Here is a 20,125-nt window from a genome sequence, read left to right on the forward strand (position 1 = left end):
ATATTTTAGAACACTAAGAGAAAGGCTTCAGATGCAGTTTATATTTTCTTGAAGCAGAGTTGTTTTGCTCTTCCGATTTAAATTGCTTTACTAATTTGACTGTATGTACCGTCAGGACATGGAGCCCGTTGAACACTTGAATGTTAGTGAATAAAGTATCTTAAGGAGATTAAATTAATAGTGATCAATCTTGTGAACGAAGGGTTTCAGATTTATAAACAAAAGCTTCAAGTACTTTACAATGTGTAGAGTATAAAATACAGGGATTAAAGGGAAATATACATTCATACATTTTAATTCTTTGTTATTTTACCAGCTCCCAGAAACAGACAGTTTGTTATGACGCGTAATCTTAAATTGTGAAGTAAAAGTATTATTTATGATTTGTAGTATATTGTAGTATTAAACTGTCATTTGGACTGCAGAATAATCCTGATGGTTTTCCATAATCTGAGTCAAACTAACTCAAAGAGAAAGAGCCTATACGTCAGATTACAGAGGAACTTGATGAAAGGACTGAATAGAAGACTTAAATTACAAACCAATAAACGACATAATGACGGACTATTTATAAGATGTGAACAACATAAATAACCTCATTGGCGGTGTCAAACTCAGCCTTGGAAATGGCCTCATCTATGGCCTCCTCTGCCACCCGCAAGGCCACAGTGAGTGTCTCTGCCATGCTGTGCTCTGAACACAAAGAAAAAAAAATCACTTGTTTTGTTATTACCTGAACTCTCCTTCAAGTAAAATTGAAATCAGACAAAAAACAAATTTCACTCTTTCCAATTAGTAACTGCATCATTTTCAGTTTAATTCCGTTTTCAAGCCCTGTGCTACTAATCTGTTTTCGCTGCCTCGTTATCGTTACTAAGACGCTACAGACAGACGCAAACATCCGGCTGCTGCGGCTTTTCATTCATGTTTGCAGTCAGTTATCCTGTTAGTGCAGTGAACTGAGAGAGAGAGAGAGAGAGAGAGAGAGAGAGAGAGAGAGAGAGAGAGAGAGAGAGAGAGAGAGAGAGAGAGACCGAAAAAATAACACCAAGAATCATTTTCAATGTTCGTCTCTCAGCTGCTCTTGTAAAGCAATAGATTCAGGGCAGCTGGGAACAAATGAGTTTATGGATTCATGAGAGGATTACACTGACCCCAAAATAACCTCTAACTGGATAATGTGGCCTCAGAGGGTCAGCTGCATTGACTTTCTTATGGAGATGGTATTACAAGGCTGAATAACCAACCGGGTAAATAGAACAACTGCCCCAGGGGCCCTAAAGGGTTACAGGTTCATTGTTCAAAAAGTATTATTATTATTATTATTATTATTATTAAAGCCCTTTATCAGGATAAACTTGAGGCTTGTAGCATTTATATTGTTTCTTCTGCTATTAAGTGCATAGTTTATTTGAAATGTTACATGAACCTATGTCAACCGAAAATATGTCTTAGTATCTACAGTGTTAGAGAACTGGTGTTGACACAGAAATACGATTACAAAATGAGTCCACTGTAAACGAGGATCGGTAACATTATGATAAAATATATGCACCTTCAGTTTGTCTGTAGAAGGCTGAGTCGCTCCCACAGACGCTGCCCTCATTGCAGATACTCTCCTCGTAGGCGCTGCCCTCTGCACACACACAGATGTTGACAGATGTTGACGTATACATCAAACAGATACAGTAGATTCACACAGAATTAACCTCATTCGTCCTGTCAATAGAAAAAGGTAATTATTCCAAAAAATTCAACCCAAAACAATAAAATATAATTATTTATAAGCAGAATTAAGAACAGTTGTCATCTTTTAGTGTGAACAAGGTTAGTTGCACAACTGGACCGGATCCCTTTTGATTAGAAGGTTTTGAGATTTTAAATTCATGGCTTGAACTTGACGAAGCAGCAGAGAGCTCAGTCATACTGTAGATAGTTTCCCCTTCCAACTCTGAGCCCTGAGCTCTTTTCACGTCGAGTAAATATTCATGCAACAATGCAGCCATTTGTGGTTATATAAGTGCATTAGAGCGGCTTCGCGTGTGGTATTACCAGGCGACCTGATCTGTGTGCGGGAGGCGCTGGTTCGGAGGTACGGTAGAGTACACAAGGTCACTTCCAATCATTTTAAAGGGCACAGAGGGGACTTAAACTAAGTGATATGAACCTTTTTTGCTAAAAACCCTATGGACAAGCACAAGTTCACTGATGGAAGATATCCTGTAATTAAAGAAGACATGAGGATCTTCTATGTATTTTAGAGGCTGGAGCATGGATTGTGTTTTTGTGACCCCCGGTAGATGTGTGCGCGTGAGTGCAGACATCTGTGTTGTAACATCTAATGAGTCAGGACACATTTGGCCCCAGCACACGGACATGAAAAAGACTCATGACCAACACAGTTGCCTCTACCACAGCAGCTAAAAGGTCACAGTAACCCCTGAACGCACCATGAGACTCCCAGGAAGGTGAGCTGACAGCATACATGAGTATATGTATGTAACTATAATATGTTTATACATAGAAATGTGTGTATCATAAATGCAGATTAACTCAAGTAGAAGCTATGATCATACATGTTTATCATTCTTGATAAAGTATAACAATTAAATTCAAACCAAAGATCCTCAAGAAAACTGGAAATCAGAGGAGAAGCAACTCTAAAAATTATTCTTTCAGTGTTGAACACGTTTTAAAAAACCTTACAAGTGTATGACAACATGGCAGAGCAGACGTTGTAATGTACCGTACTTATACACTCTACTTCAATATAAAACTCACTCAGTTGGTCTACAACAACAATCACTTGATGGCACTGCAGACAAGAGCGCCACCTTGAGGTTCACATTCGTCATTTTGAGTGTTCAAACAGCTGCTGGAGGGATTGCCCTGAAATGCAGTGCACAGATTAATGTCCCTCAGGAGGATTTGTAATAACTTTGGAGATGCTCTGAATTTTATATTTGTCCGATACTTGAGTTTATTACCAAATACCTGCAGAACTATAATATAATATATAATATAAAAATGAACGCAGGTCTCAATTGGACGCCTGGTCTGGATTTTATAGAAATTCTTTAGACATAGAGATTCTTTGCTTTTATGTTGCTCTCAATGTCTGCACTTCTATACTGCAAAATCAGCATCACGTATGTTAACGTCTGTAAGCATTCTCTTGCTCCTCAGTTGTTATTTTGCTTTATTCTTTAGAGGACAATGTGTTGCTGGGCTATGGCAGTGTCTTGAGTCAGAATGTCTCACTGCTGCACAAATCTCACACAAGATGATGCCTTATACCCACAGCTATTAGTTCCTAAATGTCAGCTCTATTATTTTCTGATGCTATTCATGCAGCTCGCATTGTTCTTATGCAAAGTAAGCATTAGCAGGGCTTTCCATGAGTCAGACGATGCAGATCGGATTTGGCAGCTGAATAAACACTGCTGAATTTACAGTGCGGGTCAGTCATAAACAAATTAAGATGTATGATACAGTGTGTGTATGTGAGTTGAAAATGAAAACCGAGCTATGTAAACTGCACTGAGACGCTGAACGGTGGCCTGATGGTGGTCAGCCCACATCAGTCGTCCTCCCACAGGGGTCACAGCTCTGCATCATCCGCAGCCAGCGACCTCGCCTCCACAAAACACTCATAATTCTCTGAAAATCCCTTGTCTGTTCAATCAGACCAGAGACTCTGAACTAATGGCCTGGAGACGCACTCCTCTACTCTGTCCCCGACTAGAGAAACATGCCGGAGCATATGCTGCTGGGTGAACAGTCTTATTCAAAGCACTGTATAGTAATACAAATACATTTTCAGCATCGCTGGCTGCAGCAAAGCTCCTATAACCCTGCCTGTATTTGTGCTACAGGTGTCACATTAAAGCTATTATATGTAATATTTCTGCATTAAAATGTCTATAAACACTAGACCTATGTTGTATATTTTGTTGAGTTGTGTTTCCAACAATGATCAAACTCATTTTATTCAGGTAAAGGTGAGTTCCCCGGGTAACCTGCGCCATATCACATTAGTGCATGCTTAAGTGTTGTGGTTGTTTTTAATTATTTTAGTCATCAGACGTCTGGATCTGAAGTTATCAGAGAAACAAGCTGAGCTATCGTTATGTCACTCATATAAGTTGCTAAAAGAAGGAGCAAAGACGTGGCAGCCGCAGGCAAAGCCTTTGAAATTGAGGATCAAATTGAGGATGCTGTGTGCTGTTTAAAATCTGATGTGCAGCAGCTTTTTAGCTTCAGACAGAAAATGAAAAAGGTTGGAAAATAACAGTAGACATGATAAGAGATATGAGACCGTTTTCCGTAGTTGACAGCAGGGCTAGAGTTACTTTTGAATTTAAAAAAAAAGTTCTTTAATTTGATTAAGAGAATATAAGAGGAATATTTTAAAGTCATAATTTATCTTCAAACTAATTTGCTATTCTTAAACATGCATTTTATCTTTTGACCTGCAGGGGGCAGCTCCATTGGATGCAAGAAAAGGAGCCCAATAGTATTGAGTGTTATGGAGAAATGGCCTGACTTCTCACTCTAGCTCACTAAAGATTCTTGATGAGTTTATGTTCTCAATCGCTATTTTAGTTTAAAGTCTTCTTCAAAACAGCATGATGTTCATTTTGTGAATTATTGCTCAATTTAGAGTAAAATAGACGATACAGCTCGGTTTGCTTCAGGGCACAGTTACCTTGTGATTGACAAGTCATTCTCAGTCAAACCAATCGGTGATATGGGTATATTTTTACATCCACAGAAGGAAGCAAACAAACATTTAAAATTATTTTTGGATTCTGGAAGAAGTAATCTGATGATGTTATGTGAGATGAAAGCGAAGCTAGAGCTTAATCCTGTTTCACTCTCTTTATAACACTGCTTTGAGAAATGAGACAGCAAAAAAAAAAAAAAAATCACAGATGCACAGAAATGTTCACATTCTCCTCATAAGAACACATAATTTCTCATGAAAGTAGATCCTCCCTACTATAATCTGTTTACAGCATTCAATACAGGATTAGGCTTGTAGAAAAGATCTGAACAAGTCGTGAGGATTTCAGATGTCATATTTTCCCCAAAGTGTGTCACATAAGACAAGTTAAGAACTCTGAGTGAAGGTTAACCCTTAATTAACCCAACTGGTTCTTCAACTAGTCAGATCACTGAAGTTAATTGACATGCTTCAGTCGCAGCTCTAATGAACAGAGTAGTTTACCAGTAAGATCTGAAAGCGCACTGTGCCCCGCCAGGTGCTTCCTGTAAAGAGTCTTCAGCACTTTGGCGCTGCCGAACCTCTTGAAGCGCTTCTTCACATTAGTGTAGAACCACTCGAGTGACTGTGTCTTCAACAACCTGAGAGAGACAAACAAACAGAGCAGTTTACTGTATCTTATTCTTATTCTGTTTCCAGTTCACTTCCGATTGCTATTTGTAATGCTATCACAGATGAATAACTGTACAGGAATATTTCTTAGAAACATTTATAATAGCAGTGAAAAAGATAATTGTTACAGTAGCCTATATGATAATAATTATGTCAGCTTCCTTATTTTTGCTGTTTACACTAACTAAAATATATAAGGTAGTAAAACAAAATACAGTGTGCCCCACAGTTTGTAGCCACAGTTTCTCCTTCACGCTTGGAAGGAGAGGAGCACTCTGCAACTTCACCAAATCCTAAATCCTACACACTGGACCTTTAAAGCCACTATGCTTCCTCAAGCATTATTAATTTAACAGGCATATTATCAAAGAAGGTTTTCATGTAAACCTAATTTATGTACCTCCAAGTTTAAACACTTGACATTAAAAAGACCAGTTTGTAGGATTTAGTGGCATCTAGTGGTGAAGTTTCAGATTGCAACTAACTGAGCACCACTGGTGTCCGTATTTGACAACCCGGGAATGAGAACGGACTGTGAAGCATGTAGGAGAAACTTTCTAGAGTCAGCGTTTGTCCGTTCTGGGCTACTGTAGAAACATGGTCATTTCACACTAATGAAAACACACTTATGAATATTATATTCCATTTCTCCCGATAGATCCTCATAAATGGTACACACTGGACCTTTAAAAAGAAGTAGGGTATAATTGAATGTTAAGGAATGACAGCTGTGGGGTAGATATTCATGTCAGCATGTTTAATGAGTTACCATCTGTTCACTGAGCGGTTGAGTTGCTGTGTGAAGGGAGCTGAGTGAGTGCATGTACACTAAGTGTGACCCATCTTTAGGTAACTCCTACAGTCTGTGGCATCTCCGCACACAGGCAGTTGGAGTCAGTAAGGATTAACTTCCAGCTCTCGTGTCAACTCTGTCTCTACCCTCATCACTACGATAGCGGAGATGGAAGTAAACAATATTATTTCTCCAAGTAAACACTGAGTTTTTTATATTGAATCATGGGTTCTTGAGGTTTAGTGGTCAGTATTGTTGCCTAACACCAATGAATGTGAAGCTTTTAATTGCCCACACTGCAGGTGTTTGTTGCTATGACTTTACCCTCCTTCTTGTCCAATGCCTGCTGGGATATCTGCAGCCACCCATGATCCAGAACTTGCTCAGTGCATATAGAGAATGGACTTTGGCTACAGTAGGGCTTCCACTCGTGATTATTCTCACTTATTTTCCTCCTCAAACGTCTTTTGTCCACAACCCAAAGATAAAATATTCAGTTTACTGTCATAATATAGATATAGCTATAAAATAGATATTATCAAAATAGTTGGCAATTAATTTAATAGTTGTAAGTTACAGTAAACAATATTTGTAATATAATATACAGTATTATACAATCCATATATTATAGGTTTTAAAGGTTCATTTTATTTGTTAACAAAACCCATTAAAAGAGGAAAACAACAATGAATTTATTCTACCAACTAGTACTGATTCTGTAGCCAACCCTTGATATAGCTTATCTGTGTGCCATAGATCTCCATTGTTGTCCTAACACTGTTGAAACCCTTTGGAGAGTCATAATTTTGCACTGTGTGATATGTTCCTTTATTAGCATGAATGTGGGCACTGTAGTTTATTTTTGAGTTAGTCTGACAAACACCATCCTGTTGTAAACTAATCACAGAATGTGTATTAATTCGCAGATGGAAATAGTTCCCAACAAATCTAAAATGTACTCATGTTGAGTATCTATCTATCTATTTGCTGAAAACAACAGTGTCCCTTTCTTCAGTAGGAACCAGTGAGCTGGAGTGCCACAGACTGGGTATAAAGACGGACTAACACATTGTTGGTTGTGGTCGTTCCAAGGGATTTATTGGCAATAAAAGTGTCAGTATGCTTCAACCAAAGTGCTGGTCCAATAGTTTAACAGCACATTAAATATACTATCTAAATAAACTTTAACTGACACACACTTACCTTTCCAATGTCTGAATTTGGGGGCTATATTTAACAACTTCTGTAACTTTCCAAAAACCAACAATTCAATATAGCCACGTCTACATCATGCAGCAATGAACTTCCCGGTCAAGGTCTCATTTTTCATTCTTTACACAATTCTATAATTTATATATACACACACAAATTAATGCAACACCATGAATTCCTCCCAGGATAGGCAGTCTTAAAGTCTGTGCTGTTATTTAATTTGAACGATTGTCACATCTGCTCCTCTGTATGACAGGTGAATTTTTACCGTTCAGGATTGTTATAAACACTTTCAGGATGTGGTTCTTTACTAGCATACCAAGAAACAGAGAGAATAAGTCTAGTTTTATCCTATTAAAATAATCACTACACATACATTTTCCAATTCATCCAATAGATTTTGCCTTGTTTATAAATTTAGTTAAACGACTTGATACTCCACAACAACACGGAAATACAGTGAACCATTTGAAATCTGAACCTCTGAATGGTGCATTAGAGGCTTTCTGTAACATGAAACTGCATGAGAGGCTGCATTAAAAGACCATTTATAATAAAAGAAACAGAGAATTGCCTTTGTACATAATTTTTTTTGTTGTTTCACATCCTCCAACACCACAGCCTAGTAAGTCTTTCTCTCTGTCATGTTGTGATAAGCTGAGTACAAATATTTCATCCTGTACTGTATCTTATGTTATGTGTAATAAGAACTAAATCCATCCCTCCGGCAGCAGAGTAAGACCTTAATAACCTTTGACGTCACTGTCAGACTCTCATCCTTAACTTAGCCTCATGTACTTGGCACACACACACACTGAATCACCGCACTTCCACCGTTACTACCGCCGCCCGACCTTACCTGCTCTTCTGGCAGGCGGAGCAGAGCCACGCTTTGTCCTGCTTGTTGTAGACCCGGCAGGCCTTGCAGACGTTGTAGCGACAGTCGCGGCACTGGCGCTTGGGGTTGAGCAGGAAGGTGAAGGGCGAGCAGCAGCGGATGCAGCAGCGCTGGTTGAAGCAACTCTGCCGTGACAGCAGGAGGCAGCGACTGCCCTCCTCGTCCAGCTCCTGCTTCAGTTCACTGTGGGGAAGGAGGGGGAGGGATGGTTACAAGGCGAAAGATGGTGAAACCACAAATGTGTGTGTGTAAGAGAGAGAGAGAGAGAGAGATGTACCAAATGAGGGAAGAAAAGGCAAACGTTTAGGTCTGGGTATACTGGAGAAAGTGAGTGGGATCAGAAATATCAAATAGGATGATTATAACAATGAGGACATCGAGTGCACATAAACACACAGCTGATCCTCTGCCTCCCTTTAATGAAAATGGAGCAGAAATTGAAGTGGTTTCACAAAGTCGGTCATTTAATCATTTTATAAATATCCTTCAGAAGGTAAATGAGGATTGAAAAGAGCAGCAATATCTATAATAATGTACATTATTAAGTCCGAATGCCATCAAGAGATTTAACAAAAGTGAAATCCACATTCATAAATGTCTGATTGAATGTTTAAGCAGAGCAATGATAATTTCACATCCATTTATAAATAGCCTGCTGTGCTCATATAAAGGTTAAAGTAGGAAGTTATAATGAATAAGACATCAGTGTTTTTCCTCGACAGCAGCAGCTTTTCTGTATATGTATATAGATGATGGTAAAGAAACTTCTATTGTTGTGTGAGAAAACAATCCCACCACAACGTCGAGGGCTGGAAAAGACATTAAAGTATGATGAAGATCATGTGATCGAAAGCAGTTTGAGAGTTTACTCAACTGGTGTTTCTAAGGTCAAGAATGACCTTTTAACCTCAGCTTTATCTCTGTAACATACAGTAAATACAACAGAAGACTAATACTGAAAGCCTCAAGGGTTCTTGTATTCAGCAACAGAGTCAATAGAGCAAAACATTGTTCTCACTACAGATTCTCATGCACTCACATGTTAAATGCAAGTTTAACATTTATGTGCACATACTGCCGGTGCACCTGCATGTTGTTGTGTTCATAGAAATACGACTGAGAAGCACTGAAGCGTCCACATACACTGCATCTGAAACAGAAGCTTACAGACGATGAAATACGACGTTACAGTGGAAAAATAAGATGGATCGAGGCGGGAGAGAGACAAATGGAAACTGGTGCAAGGAGCGCTACAAGGAAAGTGTCAAAAAAATCCATTATTTTCACATCAAGGCTGCAGGAGCATCAGCCAAGACTGAATCATTTAAAGGTGATTACTGCTGGAGACTGATGGAGTCTGACAACACGAGAACAGAGGCAGAAAAAAAGCTTTCAAAGTTGATTTAAGTTCAATTAGGAACATTACAACTCTATTCACTTGAGGGAAATCCAGTTCCTGAAATGGTTGTTTTACAGAGAACTGATGTGTACTTGTACATGTGATTTATGGGGGGAAAAAAGAAGCGAGAAAAGACAAGAAAATACCTCAAAGCGGTTGTAACACACATCTGATAATCGCAAACAGGGTGACTCTGGAAAGACTGAAGAACGAGAATATGGGCTTCACTATTATAGCTTTAAACTGATAAATCATTGTCATCGATTAAAAGGACCAGTGTGTAGGATTTAGTGGTTGCTCGCATCTGTATATGATGACCTGGGAACAAGAAAAGGCTGCAGTGTGTTGGTTTTTTTTCCTTTATGAATTAATTAATCATCTATAAAATGTCAAAAAGTCACACAAGCTGACGTCTTCAAATGTCTTGTCTAAACAATGTCGAAAACCTGAACATAGAAGAGAGAAACCAGCCAAATTTTACATTTAAGAATCTAAAATTTGTGAATTTGGGAAATTTTTTGATCAAAAACATGATCTGAACAATTGATCAATTATCAGAATTGCTGCTGATTCAATTAACCCATTAATTATTTCAGCTCTACATGCTGTATTACTTTTTAAATGCAACATTTCTTGAGCATTAACACAGGCAGTTCTGACAGCACTAACCTTTAGGCCACATTTTCTGTAACTCCAAACTATAAAAATTTAACAGAGTCCCTCAGATGCCTGTCTGACAGCGAGACGGCCACCCTCTCACTACAGCAGCACACTCCATTACTGGAGCTCACTGGATGGTATAAATAACTCTGAGGCAGACCACAAACACAGTAAGATATCCCCAGAAAGATGCAAGACAGTAGAGACAACATATAGAAACATACATGCATATAATAGTATCCTGTGTAAACACACCTCTGACTCTGTGGGACAAAACAGCAGCCAAGAAGCTAACAGTCTCTCTCTCTCTCTCTCTCTCTCTCTCTCTCTCTCTCTCCTGAATATTTATGAGACATGAAACATATATGTTGTCTGTACAGTATCTGTAGTGCAGGTCTGTCCTCGAACACCCCCATCTAAAGGAGCTTTATAGCTTCAGGCATAAAAACAGAACAAACAAGTAGAGGCTCGAGCTGTGTCAGCCACAATAATCCTCAAAAAAAAAAGTCTGTTTCTTGGCGATAAGCTGATGTGACGTCCACTAATGTGTGCTTGCATTTGTGTGAATGGGTATTTGTTTGTTTTTCTTTTGTTTAAAGATTTTAACTGGGAGCTGTTGTTGAAAATTCATATTGTTTATTAAACATAATATTTTATAATATTAGTATTTTTACCATGAAAATATACCTGCTGTGCTGCTTTTGACAAGTAGAAAGCAGAGACTTTGGTTTACATTAGTTTAACGTGAACTCTGGATTGATGGCTGATGGTAACTAGTTATTAGAGTCAAGAGAAGAACTTTGTTTTGATGAGAGAAATCTCTTGCAGGGTAAGAAAGGTGTATGATGGAACTAGATGGGAGCTGAAGTTATAGACAGAGTTTCAGAGATCAGTTAAATCCCATTACAAATACATCAGGTTTTGACCCCTTTAAGGTCCAGTGTGTAGAATTTAGTGGCATCTAGCAGCAGTGTTGGGCAGTAACTCATTACCAGTAATATTACTTTCCCCAGTAACTAGTAGTGTAACTTATTACTAATAGATTTCAGTAATAATTACCAACCCAATACATAATTAGTTACAATATTACTTTTGTTGTCACCCTCTATTGATCTGCAATCCAAGTTCAATCAATCGATTCAAACTACAATCAATTTTGCGGAGAAGGAACACAATTACCAATTTTTGGGGAAAAGTAATAGAACTAGTAGTGTAACTAATTACTTTTGGCAGGGAGTAATAAGTAATAAATTACTTTTTTTGAGTAACTAGCCCAACACTGTCTAGCAGTGTAGTTGCAGATTACAACTCACTCACTTCAACCTCCATTTCCAAGCGCAAAGGAGAAACTATGAAGCAAGTTTTTGTGTGTTGGTGCAACTTCCAAATCTTTCAAGGATTAATCTGAATATTGTTTCAGAAATATCAAATAGATTCACTAACCAATAATTTACCATAGTATTAGAAATATTAAGGGATTAAGTCATATGTCAAATAAAATACAGAAAAATAGTACATTTAAAAAGTACATTTAGAATTTTTACTATTATGTCATCAGTGTTATTGTCAGACTGTACTGTTGTCATAAAAAGACTTTAAGGGAAATAAAAATAAAATCATGTTTATCTTTTTAATTTCTATCTACATGATTATTTGTATGCTTATTTAATTTATTTGACCTTGGTCATTTTGGACCTCCACAGAGCATATTGATCGATGAGTAGTATCTGTATAAATAATTAAAACACAACAAAACCACGTCTCTTTCTGTCTCATCATTAATTTTCTGTGTTCCAGGATTTTTCTGAACTTCCATGGACTTCCTCTCCCAATCAGCCAGGATTAACATCCACAGTAAGGCTCTGAATGTGTCGTGTGTGTGTGTGTGTGTGTGTGTGTGTGTGTGTGTGTGTGTGCTGCATTATGTTGTGTGTGGGCGGGTGGCACAACAGAGAAACACATGCCAGCAATCCCCAAATCATCAGGTGCAGTAGCAGTGAACCGGCTCCTGTGGCTTTTCCCTGAGAACTTGTTATTCTGCTGGAAGACGTAACAAGATAAACACAGTCTGACATTTGTGCCACATTTTATAACTAATTCATACTTGGCCAGTCTGCTGCTGAATCCAGTTGATATGTCTCGAAGCCATTAAATTGTTGTGTTTTTTTTTTTTTTCCAGGGATACCAGAAACAGTCTGTTTATTGTGCGTGTAAGTAAAAATCTATGCATATACAGTCCTCTATGTCTAACGACTTTATTTCAGAGATTATAAGAACTAGTTATTGTTCATTCTTTACACTTTAAACAGGATTAAAATGGATTACTTAAAAGCATGAATACAGATTAAAATAAACGTACAGGCACGGAATAGGTGTGATTAGTATCAGCATTAGTTAAAGGGGTAATGAGTAGGAATCGTTGGTTGCTGTTTGTAAACACATGATCCACAGTCCTCCTGAAAGACAGCGAGAGCATGTTGAGTGACAGAGAGTGAATGAAGAGAGGGAGTGTCGTTATCGGGGACCAAGCAGTGAATCAGAGCAGGAAAAAAAACATTCAAGGATGTACTGAAATTCAGGCCGGGACTTTGAGATGGAGAGGCACTTTCAGAACTTTTTGTGGTAGTAATTCTAACACTGAAACAATTTTTTGTGGTTTGAAGAGAATCTGATGATCCTGAAGACCTTCAACACACTTTAAGATGCCTCCTCACTTTGTAGAAGCACGTCACTCCTGCAAGACCAGGTGGCTCATTTACACTGCAGCTGCAGCCACGCTTCACTAGAGAATCAAGGTCTCGCGTATTTTTTCTGCAAGCTGCGAGCAGTTCCCAGCAAAGATAGACTACAGTCAGTGTCTACAGTCAGCACATAATGTAGACTAGATTTTCTGGCCTTTTGAGATAATTGGCATTGGCTGACAAACAAATAAAGTCTGCAGACAGCCTTATCAGTGTTGCTGCTGTAGAACGATGCGAGTGCTTTGCCCTCTACTATAACTCTCATGCATCCTGCTGTAAACATTTCCCTAAGTTTCCTCAATCACCATCGTCTTTTTCTAAATGTTAACATGCATCTCATTTCTAATCTAAAACCTTTGTTGAAAAACCAGTTCAGTCACATTCTGAAATCTATAGCACACTCAATGTATAAATCAAAAACTACAATGCAGTCCCATGAAAATTAAGCAAATAAAAAGTGTTTGTGAATAAAAATAGTAAATAAAATCAAGCAGTTTATCATCAAAATCACAGCAAAACATATAGAAACAACCGACCTCCAGTGTATACAGACCTACAGAACCCCCAAAACAACCAGCAAGAGTGACTCCACATCTATCTAAAGTCACTGACCAACAGCGGCCACAGAAACCTCAGTACTTCCACCAGAGAATCTGAAGATCTGTTAATCTTGCACATTTAGTTGCATTTTACACTACTAACATTTATTTTTTTGATGTATGTAATGGTAGAAATTTGATATTTCCACCTAGTGTGTCTCATTTCATCTGTCGAAACGTTCCAAACAGCAATATAATGAGAAAATCCAGGCAGAGGGCTCTCAGAGTCTCTGCAGATACAAACAGTGCCACACACTCATAGTGGGTCATAAAGGATGATGGAGGTGAGTCTATACATTTCTTTGAGAAAATCCTGCTCATTATGCCTTTCAGTCTGACTGTTATAATAACCCACATGAATCTTGCTACCGTCATGCTGATATATTTCTTCCCTTTTTCTCTGAAGAGAGCGCTGTTGCAACAATCTTGAGAACAAGCCAGAAGAGACTGTATCCATCTATTATAATATCAGTGTCAGTTATGTTTCAAATGATCCTGTCCAGTGATGCAACACTCAGTCCAGATCAGCTCTGAGTTAACAGTGACAGTTGCACAGAGGCTCCTCTTACGCAACTGGAGCCACAAAAAAAAAAAAAAAAAAGCTGTGTTCATCACTCATCTGAATTCCTTTTCAACTGTAGACACTGATTGCTCTCCTGTACACTCCCCTGTCTATCACTCATCGACAGTCGGTGAGGTTGCAGGAGGGGGCGTTGGTGCAGAAACTGAAGAACTCACTTAACGACTAGGCTGAGGAAGCAGTGCGACCTGCGTGACATGAGGGATTTGATGTGAGATGTGAAGATAGTACGTGATCGCATCAGTCAATGTACTTCTGCTAAATGTACTGTAAATGTGTTTGACATAATTCAGCAGGTTAAACATAAAAATATAATGTGTTTTTAAAAATGTCTTCCTGTGAGACAAATATCAGCACAGGTCGAGTCATACCTGGTAGAGTAAACAACAACAACAACATCAGCTGTAATTAAACACCTTGTTTACCACATTCGAAGTCAGAGAAAGAAAAGTAGGAAGTTCACCACCTCATGTCACATTAATATTTAACCAGAAACCTTCCAGTCACAAGGGTAACCATAACTACATTAGAGTTTTTAATTTACACAAATACATTTACCCAAATACTGTAATTAAAAAGGTCCAGTGTGTAACATTTAGGAGGCTCTATTGGCAGAAATGGAACATAATAGTCATAGGTTTGTTTTCATTAGTTTATAACCACCTATAAATAAGAACTGTTGTGTTTGTTACCTTAGAATGAGACATTTTTATGTATAGACGCCCTAACCCAGAAAGGCACTGGATCTTCATAGAGCAAAATCCTAGGGTACTTTACTTCTACTCTACATTATTATACTCTACTATTACTACGAGGTAGTATTCATATTCAGCCCCGACTGGACAAAACTGTCTCTAAAGTAGTAGTATTAAATGATCTCCACCTCAACCAGCTGCAACAGTAAAATGCTACAAACACACATTGAAGCATCAGCATCAACTATTTTATAATGTCATATATAATAAGATAATCTCTGACAGGAAATGTTCTGTCTGTATTTTGTCTGTATTTTACTTATTGGGATTTTGGATGCAGGACTTTTACTTGTCATGGAGTATTTTTAAAGAACATTTATAACAATAAGTATGTACAATAAAAACATAGAACTCTTTAAGTAAAGGATCTGTGTACTTCTTCCATATTGTATTTACAGATACTGAAAGCTCTTGTACTTAAAATAAAACCTCGTAGTTATTTTAGTTTTTGACCTGTGAGGTTTTGTGATTATCTCTATTTGTTTTCTAAAGTCTCCACACAGCATCAATGACTTAGATACATAGTAAATATTTTTATCCAAATGGTGAAATTATTTCTATACAATCCTCATTTGATCTTTTCACTCAGTGATTTACCTCTGTACGTGTCTTTTCCCCTCACTGCCGTTATAGCTTCCTCCAGTTTCCTTCTTATTGTTTGCAATTTAGTTTTCAGTTTGTATGTTTACTTAAAATGTGTCCTGTGGAGTTTTCTTGTAAACAAACAGTTTGAACATATTCTGTATTGTTTACATCCCTGTTTACTAGCTTGTAGTTGTGCTTTTCCCTGCCATTGTAGGTGCAGTGCTGCTGTTCTTGGCACATTACTGCCATCTGTCAGTCAGAGGAATAGTATGAGACCTTTTGTGCGGTAAAAGTCCTCATGCACAGAAAATGCAACTCATGGGGAAACAGGTCCATAGTGCTACTAGAGAGCTAAAACTCAAAAAAATACCTTTAACTGCTACTACTTTTATTTTACCACAGAGTTTATCAGCTCTCCAAGTAATTATCACTCAGTGTACAAGGCTTGAATTCCACATCGAGTTATTCCTCTGTTTGGAAATCTTCCAGAAGTTACAGCCATTAAGTTTATCTTGAATGTGTGGTCCCATTTCTTATCTTTTGAATAGATTGCTAAAAGCCTTTCTGGCATAATAAGCAAAGGCATGTTGTGTGTGGGAATAAAGCTCAAGGAACAACTAAAAACAGGGTCAGAAGGAAATGACATAACCACGTTATTCTGACAGACAGACCATTTCCTACTATTATGTTCCCCTCTCACTCTCGGACCAAACTCAGGTTGATATAAACCTCAGAGACTCAGTCCAAACCCACCCAATTAGCATATTATTCTGTCTTTGTGTTCATACACGCTGTGTTTATGTGCTGAAGGCTGGATAGATGTTTTGAGGAAGCTGGTCTGAGTACAACAGGAAAGGGAGGTCACTTCCTGTCCACTGTTATAAGGACACACTTCAGAGTAGAGAGGCAGGATAGGAAACACCCACAGAGGTCCAAAGATGCCTCGAATGCAAACCGAGCCCCAAATAATTAACAGTTACAGAAAATCGGTATGTGAACCTGTACTTCTTATACAACTTATTATAAAGCTTCAATTTTATTCTGTTTCAGGCTTTCATGGATTTCTTGAGTCAGAAAAAGCTCATTGTTGAACCCTCCACTCTGTTCTGGTTACAGCTCTCTCAGCAGGCAGCTGTTTTCATCAAAAAAAGCTCCAAATATGTAGTGTCAGCACCAAACAGCTGACAGACACAGTGAGCCACTTGCTAGTGAACACTGTGGGCAGCTAAAGAGACAGATCAGGAGTTGGTAGAGACCAAAAACATAGCTAAAAGAGAGACTTATATTCAGCAGGTGGCCAGAAACACAACGAGGAATGAATGAGTGTTGCTGCAGTAAGGATCATCAACCATATCAACTTAATCACTGTATGTCAATGTGTGTGCAACTTGTTTCTGCTGCCCTCAAATAACCAAAAACTCCTTTATTATAGGTTTAACTCTAAATTTTGCCACACATCCAGCAGATATGGAGCAACATTATCATTCATGGAGTCCGGTTACTGCCCACTTTCACTCTCTATTAGCTCTGTTTTGGTCTCTACCAACTCTTGAAGGAAATATCTCTTTAGCTGCTAAAACGACCCACTATATTCACCAGCTAGTTGCTCAATGTGTCTGCCCGCTGCTGCTTATATCAACACTGTAAAAACAATGAGAGTAAACAGTAAAAGTTGAGATTCTGAGGACGAGAAATCATAAGGAACTGACTCTAAAAATGTATTAATATGTAATGAATTAAATAAGCACGTTGAATATCGATGTGTAGCCTCTTTCGAGTCAAGTCACTCAACTGGTGATTGAGCTGCAGGCTGCTTTGGGGCTCAAACCTGCAAAGATCAGAACTAACCTGAGACGCTCCTCCTCATTCTTGCGTAGCCTCATGTCCCTCTGCACCACCTGCAGCACATGATCCGCCTCGTGGTCCGTTAGTCCCGACAGATCTAACTTACGGCCCATCGTTGACACACCTCCGGCTGTCGCTCAACCCCTCTGACCAACCAATCAGCTTGTTTTTATCATCTATAAAAAAAAAAAAAAAAGAGAGAAAAATACACAGTAGATCGAGAAAAACTACACAAATCAGAGCAGGAAATGACTGTCCTGAACTAAAGTTGTAGAGGTTGTCCAGTACATGATGTGTTGGCTGATAAAATGTTACATAAATAAAGTGCATCATTCATTTAAAATATATCAGGACAGAGATTTCACCTGCCAAGAGGTGTCATTAACAGCTATATGAGGTATTTTATTCCATAAGGTTATTTTTAATTTCTTATTGTACATTTTTCTGTGTTTATTATCACCTATCTCTTGTCTGTAAGGTAAACTGACCCTCAGGGACACTCCTGCATCTGTCTGCTGAATGAACCACTGTATTATATGTATTTAACCTGGCAGCTAATACACACACGCGCGCGCGCGCGCGCGCGCGCGCACACACACACACACACACACACACACACACACACACACACACACACACACACACAGGGGTTGGCATTAAGTATGTGTCTCAACTTTCCCAATTTATGCAATTCTGATACTGTTCATGGAGCCCAGTATGCACTTATAACAAAAGCTTTGTGGGATTAGCATGTCTGCAAAGAGGAGACTCACAGGTATTCATTCAGATATCTTGAGGTCAGAGGTCAAGGGACCACTTTGACCACAGCCTCTGTAGTGCCAGTGGAAGAGGTAAAGATAATGAGGGTGGTCAATCAGATTTCAGGACCCCCCTTTTCCTGGTTTACATTACAGAGTGCAGAACTGCCTCCAGCCCTTCAAACTTATTTTGACATCCTACAAGCCACTTACACAAGTAAATCAGAGGCATTAACACTGAGCAGGATTTGGGTATTTTTGCATTAGCATTCCTCAGGAAGAAATCTCTCTCTCTCTCTCTCTCAGTCAGACATGAAGTAGAGGCCCACTTCTCTATGATTGAAGCCACAATGACAGCAGATCAGTTGTCTGTAGTGAATCCTTATGGATGTGGAGCTCCTGGTTATAAGACTGTATTATACAGCAGAAAGTTGTTACAAGATTCATGAAACCAGTACGAGGAATACATGAGGACTTTTTATGCATTAGATCTTGTGACTTATGTTACCAAAGTGGAATAAATACCAGAAAATAAATCTACTTTCCTCTCATGAGTAATGACAGACACAAGTTATGAGCAAATATTTACAGTAATAGTAATGATGTTTGTGCACACTGCTGTCAACGAACTGTAGCTTATAAATATCATTCAAAAAGTGGTGTTTTATATATATATATATATATATGTCACACAGAGTTAAATTCATAAAAACTCACCGATATCAGTCTCTCGGTCTTGCCGGGTGAAACTGCGCCTTCAGTCGTACAACGGGGACAAAAAACCCTTTGAAATCCGTTTTTCCTCCTGTGAATAAAGTGCGAGCTCTCACCAAAATAATCTGTCTCCAAGACTTTAAGAAAACGTTTTTCCCCTCATTAAAAGTCTAGGAGAAGTTTCACAGCAGGTCTGATCCGGGCAGCCGGGTCCCGGTTTCTGAGAGAAAATCAGGATCAAACGTGGACAGGATTTACTTCCAGTGTGTTTTCCTGCTGGACCGGACGAATCAGGCGACATGGAAGTGATGTGAAGTGTTTGTGTAACGAAGTTTAACTTCATTAAAGAAAAAAACACCACATAAAAGACGGATTCTGGTGATCATTGTGTGGATTTCTCCTCTTTCTTTTTTTTTTTTTTTTTTAAGATTTAGATCCAGTATCTTGATTTCTATCTGTCACATGAACTTCCATAAATAACTGTAAAGTTGTGAAACACAGACTCAGAAGTTGAGGATAAAGTTGTGTTTACTTGGTAACAGGCAGGTAAAGCTGGAGAAATGGCGGTGTCTGTGTGGAGGAGGGCTGATGGGATAATGAGGAGCAGGTGTGCAGGTGAGTGAGGAGAGCAGGTGACTGATAAAAAGCGGGAAACTCGCTGAGGGCAACTAGTGGACAGGTGGAGAATTACGGAGCCTCAAATGAAAGCAATAAACAGGTTTTATTAATGTGTATGTACAAGGTCAGAGTGGCAGTGGATGGAGATAAGGATGAAACCGTTTTTTTATTTTTTTAATAACTGTATTTAAGTTTTGCGTTATTAAAGACACACAAACATACTGAACTCACACAAACATTACCCCTCATACCCACCCTGTGTCCCTCAATACCTCTCTTGGGATCAAGAGTGCACTCAGTAGAACCCCCCAAATAAATGACAAAATAAAGTAATACCATAAAATAAAATAAAACAGGTAGTAAATACATTAATAGCCTGATATTTGTACATTGTCTAAAATAAGCTCTGCAGGGCTCCTTTATGTGACATGTTACCAGACTTTTAATAACCTTGAAGAAGATTTATTTATTTAATTGTATTCATATTTAAAATGTATTCAAACCAGGTGTTTTCTTTGCTTTATCACAGCACACATTTTGACTTGTCATGATACAAACACAAGGTGTCTG

At 38.5% G+C, this 20,125-nt stretch overlaps 1 protein-coding gene across 6 annotated transcripts in view; it reads right to left on the bottom strand.

The window, feature by feature from the left end:
* The window catches only part of myripa (myosin VIIA and Rab interacting protein a), a 30,912-nt gene extending 11,714 nt beyond the window's left edge, over window positions 1–19,198 (bottom strand). For 2 of the 6 annotated variants that reach the window (XM_051403552.1, XM_051403543.1), the window contains exons 1-6: window positions 18,941–19,197; window positions 17,469–17,641; window positions 8,263–8,484; window positions 5,231–5,367; window positions 1,556–1,636; window positions 596–693 (exon numbers count right to left, since the gene is read on the bottom strand). In XM_051403552.1, coding sequence (XP_051259512.1) covers window positions 596–693; window positions 1,556–1,636; window positions 5,231–5,367; window positions 8,263–8,484; window positions 17,469–17,578 — 648 coding nt within the window. In that variant the 5' untranslated portion in view covers window positions 17,579–17,641; window positions 18,941–19,197. Of the gene's footprint in view, window positions 1–595; window positions 694–1,555; window positions 1,637–5,230; window positions 5,368–8,262; window positions 8,485–17,468; window positions 17,642–18,940 lie in introns of all 6 variants that reach the window. The other 4 variants (XM_051403570.1, XM_051403532.1, XM_051403562.1 and 1 more) reach the window with 3 other exon arrangements.
* Window positions 19,199–20,125: the final 927 nt, after the last annotated feature.

Source organism: Dicentrarchus labrax, unplaced genomic scaffold (assembly GCF_905237075.1).
Source record: "Dicentrarchus labrax unplaced genomic scaffold, dlabrax2021, whole genome shotgun sequence".
Classification (NCBI taxonomy): Eukaryota; Metazoa; Chordata; class Actinopteri; family Moronidae; genus Dicentrarchus; species Dicentrarchus labrax.